General features: G+C 34.4%; 2 protein-coding genes across 32 annotated transcripts; both read left to right on the top strand.

The window, feature by feature from the left end:
* The first annotated feature begins 365 nt into the window (after positions 1-365).
* Positions 366-3,289, top strand: LOC145033784 (agamous-like MADS-box protein TM6). Its single transcript, XM_078982321.1, has 7 exons — positions 366-707; positions 858-924; positions 1,115-1,176; positions 1,418-1,520; positions 2,474-2,515; positions 2,704-2,748; positions 2,923-3,289. The coding sequence occupies exons 1-7, from the start codon at positions 520-522 to the stop codon at positions 3,100-3,102; spliced, it is 687 nt and encodes a 228-aa protein (XP_078838447.1). The 5' UTR covers positions 366-519; the 3' UTR covers positions 3,103-3,289.
* Positions 3,290-5,168: 1,879 nt separating this feature from the next.
* LOC145036862 (uncharacterized) lies at positions 5,169-13,444 on the top strand. 31 transcript variants are annotated; one of them, XM_078985371.1, is made up of 11 exons: positions 5,169-5,363; positions 5,895-6,121; positions 6,730-6,812; positions 6,903-6,951; positions 7,056-9,245; positions 9,349-11,882; positions 11,962-12,000; positions 12,122-12,158; positions 12,225-12,272; positions 12,437-12,553; positions 12,649-12,921. In XM_078985371.1, exons 5-6 carry the CDS (start codon positions 8,792-8,794, stop codon positions 9,501-9,503), a joined length of 609 nt encoding a protein of 202 aa, XP_078841497.1. In that variant the 5' UTR covers positions 5,169-5,363; positions 5,895-6,121; positions 6,730-6,812; positions 6,903-6,951; positions 7,056-8,791; the 3' UTR covers positions 9,504-11,882; positions 11,962-12,000; positions 12,122-12,158; positions 12,225-12,272; positions 12,437-12,553; positions 12,649-12,921. The 31 variants fall into 31 exon arrangements, 22 of the variants coding, with proteins under 22 accessions (XP_078841497.1, XP_078841486.1, XP_078841490.1 ...); XM_078985360.1 differs by adding an exon at positions 13,189-13,444 and having other exon boundaries at positions 11,962-12,158; positions 12,225-12,553; positions 12,649-12,832; XM_078985364.1 differs by having other exon boundaries at positions 5,895-5,968; positions 6,050-6,121; positions 11,962-12,158; positions 12,225-12,553.
* The last annotated feature ends 216 nt before the right edge of the window (positions 13,445-13,660 follow it).

Below are 13,660 nucleotides of genomic sequence, written 5' to 3'. Positions count from 1 at the left end.
GGAAACAAGATCAACCACCGCGAAATATATGATTAGTTCACTGTCTTCGGTAAATCGAATGGATATTGCACCGTATAGTATAAATTAAGTGAAATGCTAAAAGGGAAGTGTAGAATGGACACTTCATGTTACTTAAAAGATTGAAGCATAAAGCACTTTCACCAAAATAGCAAAATTACTTCTATTTACTCAACCTCTTCCCACTTTCCCTACCTTCCCATATTTAGTAACCTTATGTATGTACTCCTCCGTTCTTTATGTACTACACATCCTAAATCGTTTTCAACGATTTGTACACATATTGCATCCATTTTACGATATAAAAGGAGTTGAGATTACTATTTACCCGATACCTGTCTTTCTTTTCATTTCTTCATCATCACTTTAGTTGTGGGTTACGTATACAGTTGATTTAAAAGATCACTATTGTGTGTGTATGAGAGAGAGAGAGAGAGAGAGAGAGAGAGAGAGAGAGAGAGAGAGAGAGAGAGAGAGAGAGAGAGAGAGAGAGAGAGAGAGATGGGTAGGGGGAAGATAGAGATAAAAAAGATTGAGAATAACACAAACAGACAGGTGACATACTCAAAGAGAAGAAATGGGATATTCAAGAAAGCTCATGAGCTTACTGTTCTTTGTGATGCCAAGGTTTCTCTTATTATGTTCTCAAACACCGGCAAGTTCCATGAGTATATCAGCCCTTCCACCACGTACGTATATAATACATATATACATATATATACATACACCACCTTCTGTATCTAGCTATATATATCTCGTCTACCACCTTTTGCTTGCTTTAAATTAAGAACTCAATTTTATCTCTTCATATAATCTTGATCTTAGTTAAATTTACACAGGACTAAGAAGATGTATGATCTGTATCAGACAACTCTAGGTTTTGATCTCTGGAGCTCCCACTATGAGGTTCGCTATTTTCTCTCCACCCTCTCTTCTGTGTGTGTTTTAATGTTTTTCAACCAGCAAAACACGCAGCCAAAAGCCACAACCTCCGGGTTTCTGGGTTTTAACCAGATGATGATGATCACCTGGCTTTTGTTGGGTATGTTTTGAAAGCTGATTCTTGTGTAATATGGTGGTGTGTATATGCATGTAGAGAATGAAGGAGACTATGAAAAAGCTTAAAGACACCAACACGAAACTTAGGAGGGAGATCAGGTGAGTTTAATACATTAAAGGTTAACTATCACGTTTAAAAGTATTTTTTTTTAAAAAAAATAAAATAAAATAAAAATAAAAATAAGTTAATCCGTCCCAAAGGCCAGGTGAGAAGTCAATCAACGAATGTAACCTAGGTGGAATCTATGTGGAGTTTTATTCTTAAACCATTAGGCTTTTATCAGGGTTAAATAAATTAATTAAAGGTTAAAGAAAGTAGTTTGGAAATATTGTTTTACAGGCAAAGAGTTCTTGGTGAAGATTTAGATGGTTTGGACATGAATGATCTCACCATTCTCGAGCAACAGATGCAGGATTCACTTACCATTGTGCGAGAACGAAAGGTTTCATTATTTTGTACTCATTCGTGTAGAAATATTTTTTAGAAAACTTCAGTAAGTATAAGTAATAAGTAACTTTATTAACCAAAATAAAAATTATTTATTTCAATCGGGCATATATTACTAAAAATCAAGATTATTACATATAAGTTTAAGTATAAATTATTATAGACTTAGATTATGTTTAACAAATTAACTTATAACTGAGTTTGTCAATATGTTATCTAACTTAGACTATCTTACATATATTGAACTGAATTCAATGGACATTCAATGGATTGACACTCACACACACACATATATATATATATATATATATATATATATATATATATATATATATATATATATATATATATATATATATATATATATATATATATATATATATTCAACTCACTAGACAACTTTACTTATTAATATCTATACAATTTAGTAAATTGTCATATCATTTATTATTTTCTTTTTACTTGTTATTTTTTAAATAATTAACTAGCATGAAATTTAAAATTAAAAATTACAGTTAAAATTATTATTAATTATATATATATATATATATATATATATATATATATATATATATATATATGTGTGTGTGTGTACGCGTGCGACGAGAGAATGTAGAGTTCAATTCGGATTAAACTCGCCATTCTATTGATCCTTGTCATTGTTCCACAATGACGAATTTGAGTTTAATGAGATTAAACTTCTGGTTAAAATTAGTATCCAAGATGGATTTATAAGCTCCTTCATAAAATATGATAAATTATTTTTACTGAATAAGCTAGCTTAATTTTATAAAGGATAAATTAATTAATAAATTCTTTGGCTGTATATATTGTACCCGTAAGCTTTCATTCGGATACTTTAAACCACTGAATTTCAAGATTTACTCTAGAAAATTAGCGATGCTTCTAATTAAGTGGGACTTATACATTTTCTTTGCTTGTTGACAGTATCACGTGATCAAAACTCAAACCGATACTTGCCGGAAGAGGGTGAGTAACCTCTCGTGTAGTTTTTAAAATTTTCTTGGTTATATCCTTTCCAATTTATTTTCATGGATATCTTAGTACGAAAAAACATTCATAAAAAAGATTAACAATATGTAGTGAAATGAAATTAGACTAAATAAATCCTTGTATTCTATTTTTAGAAAACTCCTCAACTTTTCATTCATTTGCAGGTGAAAAACTTGGAGCAAAGAAATGGTAATCTTCGACTAGACTACGTAAGCATCCATTACCCATAAATCATATACCTCCTTTTTAGGGTGACATAAATTAAAACATCAGAAAGAACTGAAGTATGCAATGCTCAAAACTGGAAACATAGCATTGGTTCTTTAATTTGCAACAGATCTGATTGATTAATGGACTTGTTTTTGTACATTTGAAAATTTCAGGAAACTATACATCAACTAGATAAAAAATATGGCATGGTGGAGAACGAGGGATGCTATGAGTCTGCTGTTGCATATTCAGATGGCGTATCAAATCTCTACAGCTTTTGTGCGCACCCCAACAACAATATTTCCATTTCCAATGGCTCCGGTTACGATCCTCATGATCATCGCCTTCCTTGAGATTTAGGTTGGATGGGATGTTGATGGCGTAGCTGATTTAATAGGTCATTAGTAATCTATATACAGTCTTAACAAACTAGTTAATTAGCTAATCAATATATGTTACAATGCAACTATCTAACACCAAATGCAGCTCTGGTAACTGATCCTTGTACTTTTGCTATCTTTTAATGAAATTTATGTTGTTCTCGTAAAAATTATGGATAGTCGGTCTATTGATTTTGAAAATCTTATGTGAATAGTAAAAATGGACTCTTAAATATAATTTTTTTTAATATAAGTAAAATTCATTAATACTACTTAACAGAATGCTCCAAATTATATTAGTGACTATGATTAAAGCACACTACAAGAAAAGTTTATTTTAGTGACCAGTTTTTAGTGACAACCTAAAATGTGGTCATTAATAACATCATTTAGTCACCATATATTTAATCGTCACTAAATTTTGGTAATATTACAAATTTAATGACCACTATCATGATGGTCGTCACTTGTCCGTCACTAAAATGTAGAATATAGTTTAAATAATTAGCGTACGTCATAGCAAGTATTAGTGACCAAAAATAATGGTCACTATATTGGAGACTTAGTGACTAAAAATAATGGTCATTGGATTGGAGGGTTAATGATGAAAAATAGTAGCTCTAGAGACTTAGTGATCAAAAATAGTGGTCACTAAATTGGCGACTAGTGAGCAAAAATAAGGGTTAGTGAATTAAAAACTTAGTGACCAAAAATAGTGGTCACTAACTATTTATATATTTATGAGCTGAAAAAAAAATAACTATTAATTGAATATACAATTGAAAATTACAAAAAAGTTATGATTGTATAATAATGATCACCGAACAAATTTCATTATAAATTTAAAAACAAAATGAAAATTATAAACTCCTATTTGGTGGTCATGATCGTTTATTCGATTGAAGTGTATTGTGGTAATTTCACATTTAGGCCCGACCAATATGTGGGCAAACCAGGCGACGACCTGAGGTCTCATTATGATTTGGGCCCAAAATTAATTCTACTTCATATATATGGTTTTTGTTAAAGAAATTTCTAAAAATTTGTTAGTTGAGTTGGTTAGAGGTTTTTGTAAGTAGGCGTGTGTTTCATTTTGATGAGAGACGTAAGTTGGAATCTTGTTATAAAAGGCTTTTGCTTTTTAGGTTCCTTTTTCTTTTATTCCTTTTTATTATAAATAAACAGATTAAAAACTTACATTTGAATCATCTCTAGCACTTTATTGAATTCGAATTCAAATTACAAAAAGTCCCCCTATATTCTATTTTGTTATTCACAAATCATCCATATTATAAAAATTATCATTTAATTTTTTTTTCTTTTTCTAACACAATATTCAACCATTTATTTCATTTGAAATTTTAGTGTTTTTATGCTAAATTACCATGTATATTTTTGTTTCTGTTTATTTATGGGAATTTCACCCTCTTTTGATATATAATAGCTAATTTTCTTAGATTTATTAACAAAAATCATATTAATCTACCGATTAGACATAACATTTTTAAGTTTAATTTTTATTTTACAATTTTCACCAACATAAGAAATTTTTGTTTTTTTACAAACATAAACTATTGTTTTTTTGTTCCAAACACCAACCCGACGACGGGTTTTCAAAATGGTTTGGTTGTTCAATTGTCCGGTTTTTTAATTTTGTTTTGTCATTGGTTTAACCGATATCTTTTAAACACCCTCCAATTTTTTTCGTTGTATTATAGTTTGCGATTACTAAATTTTGAAGGGCCTTATGTTTTCTTTTTGCCCTAGGCCCCAAATCGACTTACGCTGCCCTGTTCACATTAAATAGACAATGTTACATAGCATGGTCTCATTACATACATGTCTATTAATTTCATTGTAGTGATTTTTACCATTTGATGTTAAGGTAATTTTGTAATTTTGTATAAAGGGGTTTGGAGTAATAAAAATCCTAGTAAGGGTCTTAGTGAAAATGCTTAAAAGATGAAGGGGTGACTAAGTATGATAACACGAGGGTTAAACTACAGTAAAGTATCGCAACATGTGCGTATCATCTCCTACATATTTACGTTATGCAGCCTCCTCTTGCTTTCCTCTATTCACAATCTGCATCGAACACTACCACCATCGTTACCTCGCCTTCCATCTTCTGTCGGCGCTGCTACCGCATCGAATCACCACACTCTCCTTCGTTCACTACAATACCGTGCTCCAAAGTTTGAAGCCCTAGTTTTCCCAATTGAAGCTTCGATTAGGTAATCACTTCCCCAAATTTTGGTTAATTAGGGTCGAAAAAGCTCAAATGGAGCTTAATTCCTCGCATTTGATGATGTGTTCATCATTACTAAATGTCGAAAGTTAATGTATCCTTTCCTCAATCTCTTTTCTCATTGCTTAGGGACGACATCCTCCTCTACCTACTTTTCCGGTTCTCGACTCCATTCTGATTCATGTTCACAATCACACACTTACACAAGCACATATCAATACACACAATCGAAAACAGATATAAATACGTAATCACTTATGAAAGGAGCCGATTTATTTAACTTTATTGTATGTTTCCGATTGAGGGTTGTCGTGGTGGCGTTTGTTCCCCACTGTTTAGTTTGAGGTTTTATGATCGATTTTTTGTGTGCCTCTGAGTAATGTTGGAATTTTTTGTGATTTTCTGTTATTTATCCTCCGTATTATGGAAATTTTGAGGTGATTAATTAGTGTTATGATCTTATTTGTTTAGTTTGATATGATTTAACATTTGACATTCTTTTTGTTTTTATTAACAGACTTTCAAATCCATTGCAATATCAGTCTATAGTTGATGCAGAGTGGAATATCATTTATGATAAGTTGGATAAATGTGTGAAGAGTGGTGCCAAGATTGTACTTTCTCGTCTTGCTATTGGTGAAATTCAGTTTTTAAATGTTTTTTCGTTATCAGTATTTTGCAGACAGAGACATCTTTTGTGCTGGAAGAGTTGTCAAAGATGAGGTCAACAATGTTATAGATGAGGTCAGCCTCTTGACACTTCTACTTTATATTATTATTATTGTTTAAATGTTTCCTTTTATTTTGGATTTTTTTTGAAAAATATATCAAAGTTTTGAATTAGAATTTGGTGCCCTAATCGAGGTGATTACCCAATTTTTTTTTTTTTTTTATCATGTGGGACATAAATTATTTCAATTTTGGTTTTTTTGAAGCTTGATATTTTTTTGAGTTGATTTTGAGTTGTTAGAAAAGAAGGCTACGGAATGATAGACATGTATTTTTTGGTACGATGTAATCTGAAAAGGAATGAAATGGTATCTGATTCTCTTCTATTTCAATTTATCAATTCTACCACAACATTGTAAATCCTAGAAATAGCTACATACTTCCACTATATGTGTATTATAGCAACCTAGTTTTCAATAAGTTTAAACGCACCAATGAAATGATGGATATCGGTGGTGAAAATTTTTCTTGTAACAATGCCTTCCATTACCTTGCTTATTCCATTCCATCCATGTTGATTCCATTCCATCCACTTAATCTCATATGTATTAATGTATAGTAGTGTAATACTAATAAAGCAACATATTGAATTTTTAATCCCTCTGCTTCATCTGGGCCCACAGATATCAATGCTACATCAATTATGGGACATACTACTGTGGACCCCCCCCCCCCCCTGCCCCTCCTTTACCCGATAGAAATGGAAGTAAGTTTCTCATAATTCCTTTTTCAATAGGATGATTTGATTTCGGTAAATTTATTAACTATGTTTTTTTTTTTTTTGCTTTTTCAATAGGATGATTTGATCATTACTCTCTACCATTCTCCGACTATTAGGAACCAATGTAACTCTTAGGATTTTTTTTTTCAATTTGCATTTCGAGAGTAGCATGAACAAAACTCAGAGTGGCTAATGATCATTATATCTTGAATTTTATCTATTTGGTAGGCCCTTCCATGCAATATGGAGTATTCCAGTCAAGGTTTAAAAAGGCGGTTTGAGGCGTAAGCCTCGACGCTAGCCTCGGCTGAGGCGTGAGAAAAAAGCCTCAAATCCCGAGCCTCAGATGGCCAAAATGAGGCTTAAGCCTCACCGGAGTGAGGCGGCTTGAGGCGACTTGAGGCGTCGAGGCATCGAGGTGAGGCATCGAGGCTTAAGATTCATCAGACACATGTTTCTATTGACATTTTGACCTTTTTTTTTACTTTTTATTGACTTTTTTGTCTTTTATTCCCGAATCTTCATCTCTAACTTATTTTTCTATACATATTAATAAACTTCATAAACCTTTTCTAAGCTAGTTAGCCGCCATCGTTTCTTTTCTCTCTCGCCATTTCTTTTATCTCTCGCCATCGCACCCTCTCTCCAACAAACCGAAGGCTTCAAGATTTACGATGGCTGGTAAGGGATCACGAACAGATCCAGCTTGGCACTATGGTGTAGAAAAGAAGGTGCCGACATAGGGTGCAAAGAAAGGGTATAAATATCTAATGTGCAAGTTTTGTGAGAAAATTATCACCGAAGGAGTACATAGGTTGAAAGCCCATCTTGCTGGTACGCACAAAAATACATCACCTTGTCCTCTAGTGCCTCCAGAAGTGAAAGATGAGATGAAACAATTCTTGAAAGACTTTGAAAGTTCAAAATTCAGATACCAACGGAATTTTGAGGAGGCTATTAATGGTGGAGCATACTTTGTAGGTAGTGGAGGTGTAAATGGGAGTGTGGGTGCCAATTCACCAGAGCATGGCAACTGCTGTCCAAGTATCCAAAGGGGTGTTAGAGGGCCAATGGATTGATTTGTGAATACCGCAGGAGACGATGAAGAAGGACCAACTTCAGGTGGAAAAATGACACCAACCACAGTTAGAGAGCAACAAAACAAGGTTTGCTTAGACATCGGGAGATTCTTTTATGAGAATGGGATCCCGTTTAATGTAGCAAATAGTCCTTCATTCGTTAGTATGCTACGTTCTGTTGGTAACTATGGTCGATGATTGAAACCTCATACCATGTACGAGTTGAGAAATTGGATCCTACAAGAAGAAGTCAAAACAACAAACGCAACTGTGGACGAGATAAAAGCAACATGGAAGACCCCTGGAGTTTCATTGTTATCAGATGGATGGTCGGATATGAGAAATAGAAGCTTGATCAACTTCTTAGTGAACAATCAACATGGTACAATTTTCTTAAAAAAAGTTGATGCATCAGATTGTATCAAGAATGCCCAAAAATTATTTGAGTTACTTGATGGGGTAATTGAAGAAATCGGTGAAGATGTTGTTATTCAAGTGGTGACTGATAATGCAAGTGCTTACAAAGCCGCTGGAACATTGCTGATGGAGAAAAGAAAGAGTTTGTATTGGACCCCATGTGCTGCTCATTGCATCGACCTGATGCTTGAGAAAATTGGGGACTTGACACAGCAAAAAAATGCCTTGATAAAAGCAAAAAAGGTTAGCAACTTCATTTAAAATCATCAGTGGGTTTTGAGTCTAGCTAGAAAGTATTTAAAAAAAGATCTTCTTAGACCAGCAGCCACGAGATTTGCCACAACATTTTTGACTATACAAAGCATGTATGAATTGAAAGAACCATTGCAGCAGATGTTTGTTTCAACATAATGGGGGGGCTGTAATTGGGCAAAGAAAGCTGATGGAAAAGAGATAAAGAAAATAATCATGGACGAGAGAAGTTTTTGGCCTAGTGTGGTTTATTCTCTCAAAACCACAAAGCCACTTGTCGAAGTGTTGAGGATTGTTGATGGTGAGCAATCACCAGCTATGGCTTTTATTTACGGTGCGATGGATGAGTGCAAAGAAAAAATTGCTAAGAACTTTGATAATGAAGTCTCTTCTTATAATGAGATTTGGGATATCATTGATGAAAAATGGGAACATCAAATGCATAGGGATTTGCATGCAGCTGCCTACTACTTGAATCCTCAATTTAAATGGAGTCCTAATGTTTCCCAGCATCCGGAAATTAAGAGAGGATTGTACAATTGCATGGACAGATTAATCAAGAGTAATGATATTTATATGAAGATCGAAGCTCAACTTGATGACTACAAATACAAAAAAGGAATGTTTGGATGTAGAGCTTCTTTGAATTCATATATGAAGCGTGTTCCTGGTAACTAATAAATAATTATAACTTACAAGTTATAATTATTCTATCTTATTATTTTACATAATTATATTATTTACTAATTTATTTATTCATTTAACTTATATAGTCACATGGTGGGGCCATTATGGAGATGAAGTTCCAGAACTACAGGCCTTTGCAATGAAGATATTGGGTTTTACTTTTTCGGCTTCGTCGTGTGAACGAAACTGGAGTACGTTTAATCAAGTTCATACAAAAAGAAGAAACCGATTGAGCATGTAACACCGTAAATTTCAAAACAAAATTTTCAATTTTTATAAAACATAATTCACTTAATATTCATAAAACAACCATATTTGAACATTCAATCCAATCAATACAAAAATCCCAAGATCTCAAAATCATAAATCCCATGTGTGTGTACGGATCAAGCCGACACCTTCCCACGATCGTCACTAGTACCTGAAACAAATAACACCAAACAAGGTAAGCACAAAGCTTAGTGAGTTCCCCAAAATACAACATATAACACATATTAGCCACTCAAGGCTATAACTCTGTGGGTCCGTGCACCCAAACTCTGTGAACCCTCAGGTTCTAACTCTGTAAACATGCACAACATAAATCACAAAGAATAATGCAGCGCAACACATAACTTATAAATATAGCATACAAGCACTGTATCACATAACTCTATTTACCTACTCAAGGTAAAGTATAGTGAGAAGACTCACCTCGCGTCTCTCGGTAATTCGTAAATCCCTGAAATCACTAGTGCTCGATCTCCCGAGCTATAGTCCTCCTATAACACAATACATCTCTAATTAACACTTTCCCAACTAAGGTTGACTATCCCTTAAAAAGTCAACATAGGTCAACACTGGTCAATGATCAACGATCAACTTTGACCGAACTCGGCGAGTGCACTATAACGACTCGGCGAGTCTAAGCGCATACACTGATTTCCCTAGAATCCTCACTTGACACGTCGAGTATTCTCCTAACTCGACGAGTTCCACCTGGCATGAGTTGTGGGGCCTCCACGACTCAACTCGCCGAGTCTCAAGAACAACTCGGCGAGTCCCAGCTTGACTCAGTCCACCTGTCAACCCACTCTGACTCTCCCTGACTCACTGAGTCAATCCCTCAACTCGGCAAGACCACTCGCTGAGTGGTGCTGGGCTATCTTCATGCTACTCGTCGAGTCTGTTCTTGGACTCGGCGAGTCCATGCCATGCAACGACTCAAACTCACTCCTGAGGTCAGATCTATTCCACTAACTCATAGATCCAGTCCTTCCAAGCTTATTTATCATGTAAAGTTGCTATCTTGATGCACATACAACATCTATATGACCATATATGATGATTTAACCCCAAATACCACAACTCAAGGTCATAACCTCTATTGCTCTTCATAAAGCTTGATGAGTGAGGCTCTCTGGACCTCTATGGATCTAGATCTAAAGCCTCATCACTAGAAGGGGCTATTTGGGCATCAAATCAACCCAACAAAGGCCAAAAGAAACCCTAAATCCAAATATACTTCATAAAACAGAAGATGAGCTGAAATGATACCTCAAGTTCGATGATCTAAGCTTCAAATCCACATTATAGCAACCTCCTTTGCTTCCTCTTGTCTAGGACCTCCTCCTTCTTGCGAAACAACACCACAAAGGTTAAGAATGGCTTCCTTTCTCTCTCAAAACGCCCAAGCACTCAAGGGTTTCTCTCTATGGATTGGTGAGCACAAATGACGGCCATAAGGCCCTTTAAACATGTCTCAAACCCTGGGAATTAGGGTTTCATTACACAGCGTGGACTCGCCGAGTCCAAACGCGAACCCGTGTCCAAAATCGCGGTCCTACTCGGCGAGTTCGAGCTCCAACTCGCCGAGTCCACTCACAAATCTAAAAAAAAACACCAATAATAAATACCTGAAAATTTCGGGCTGTTACAGAGCACTAATAGGATGAATAGCTTGGTGTACATCATGTACAATAAGAAACTGAAGCAAAATTTTATCAAGAAGACTAAGCTAAAAGAGTATGATGACCCATTAGTTGTTGATGAGGTGTTATCTGATAACGAGTGGATAGCCAACCCGAGTGATGAATATGATGAAGCATGTGAGGAGGATGAAATTGATGTAGTTTGTAGGGCAATTGGGGAGAGAGGTGAAAGTTCTTCATCTAGGAAGCGGAAAAATGTTGAAGTGAATTTGGTGGATGAAGATGATGATGGACTAAATTCGGTTGATGAAGATGACATCTATCGTGAGAACGATGCGCCGGAAAATGATTGCTTTAATAATGTTTGAATTTGGGCTCTGTGCCTCTAAGACTTTTGTGCTAGACTTTACTTTTATGCTAGACTTTTCACTTTTGTGTTGTTGACATTTAAGGATTTAGGTTCCATGCATTCAAGACTTCTATGCTAGACTTTTGTGTTATTGACATTTAAGGATTTTCTGCTTCACTTTTATGCTATTAACTTAGTGACTTATCATATTTCTCATTTAGATATAAAATTGTGTTTTTTTATTATATATATAATTATTTATTGATAATCCTATGAGGCTTACGCCTCGGTTAGCCTCGAGGCCCGTTTCCGCCTTTTTAAACCTTGATTCCAGTCAATTTACAGTTACTTGAAAGAAAAGGTATCTCATTTTTTAACAATGAGTACTCTTGGTGTTATGCTTTTTAATTTTTGCTTACAAATTTGTTCTTTTTTATCAGCGTGAAAGATGGCTTAAACGCGTTCTATGCTGCCTGCAGGTTAGTTTCCTCTTTCAAATAACCATTTTGCCCCTGAATGGTAAAAAACAAAATTTTCCTTTTTGTTGTTATTACAACCACTTCCTCCAGTTAATTACACCAATCCATACAATGTACTTAGACCAAGGGAGAAAGCTCACAGACTTCATACAAGAAGGGTAAGTATTTCAATTCTTTATATTTTTACATAATCTAAGGTATTAAAAATGTTTATATATTTTCAGATGCAAAGAAAAGAAAACAATGTCCAATCATTTGAAAAGCTTTGCCATGTTAGCTTTTTGACCCATATATGTTCTCATCCTACTTCTTAATCTTACATTTTATTTGTCAATCATGTGAGACGCAATCTTGATCAAGCTAAAAACTTACTGGAAGCTTTAATCAATGTACCTTTTGAGACATTTCTTTTTATTTTTTATTTTTATTGTGGTAGTGATAATGACTAGATGAAGAATGTGTGCAAGAGAGGAGAAAAAGAGACATGTTTACCTTTTAAGAATCATCGTTCACAGAAGAACCCCATCCCTTTCAGCTTTCAATTTTCACCTTTGTATGTGTGGTTGGTCGAACACAAGTTTACCCTTGGAAGCCATTTAAATTTACTTTTAATCCACATTGATCTTTATATGTTTGTTTCTTTGTCAGGTAGCTCAGGAGACTAATATGAATACAAGTCTGATTGGGATGAAATTTTCTTATGAAAGATTTCATTAAGGCTTTCGTACACACATATTGAGTCAATGGAGGATTTGGTCAACATGCTGCAACATGCTTCTAGGGACATCTTAACTAGTTCAAAGTATTCGAAAATTTACCTGACCCTAGAACTGTAAGCATTCCCCAAGTTGAATCATCATGAATAACTGCAACAAAATACTATAAAGAAATGAAAAAACAAAATATTTTTGTTGTTTTTGATTTTTCGAAAATTAAATGACAAAACAAACGAAAATCTTTTTGGATTTTTATGTTTTTCGAAAATAAAAGACAAAATAAACGAAAAATATTTTTGTTGTTTTTGTGTTTTTCGAAAATAAAATGACAAACAAAATGTACTTGTTGCAAACACACGAAATTTTATGAACCCCTAAAAAGTGACAAATTTACGAATTCGAAGGGGTCGAACCGTTGACTGTGAACTGTAACCTTTGAATACTGAATGACATTGTGTTGTCTTTTATTCAGCGCCTCTGAATCATTCCTGGTCAACCGTCATTCTCCCTTTTCTCATGGAACGGAATTTCCATCGATCCGTTCAAGTCCTTTTAGAATTCTTACAAAGGATTTTTCATCTAAATGTTTTGTAAAAATATTAGCTAACTAATCAGTTTTTTTTTCACAAAATGTACTTCAATATTTCCGTCCTCCACATGATCCTTGATGAAATGATAACGAAGAGCTATATGTTTAGTCTTCGAATGCTCCACAGGATTATGACAAATTCTTATTGCACTTTGAGAATCACAATATAATGGAATCTTTTTCATATTAATTGTATAATCACACAATTAACTTTGGATCCATATAATTTGTGATGTGCAAGCAGCGTCAGCCACATATTCTACTACAGCAGTTGAAATTGATACACATGTTTGCTTTTTCGACTGCTAGCTCATCAATTTGACATCAAGAAATTGACATCCTCCACTTGTGCTCT

The sequence above is a fragment of the Lactuca saligna genome, chromosome 3, assembly GCF_052625555.1.
Source record: "Lactuca saligna cultivar CGN05327 chromosome 3, ASM5262555v1, whole genome shotgun sequence".
In the NCBI taxonomy this organism is placed as follows: domain Eukaryota; kingdom Viridiplantae; phylum Streptophyta; class Magnoliopsida; order Asterales; family Asteraceae; genus Lactuca; species Lactuca saligna.
The sequence above is the reverse complement of the archived record's forward strand: the minus strand, read 5'-3'. Positions and strand labels throughout refer to the sequence as shown.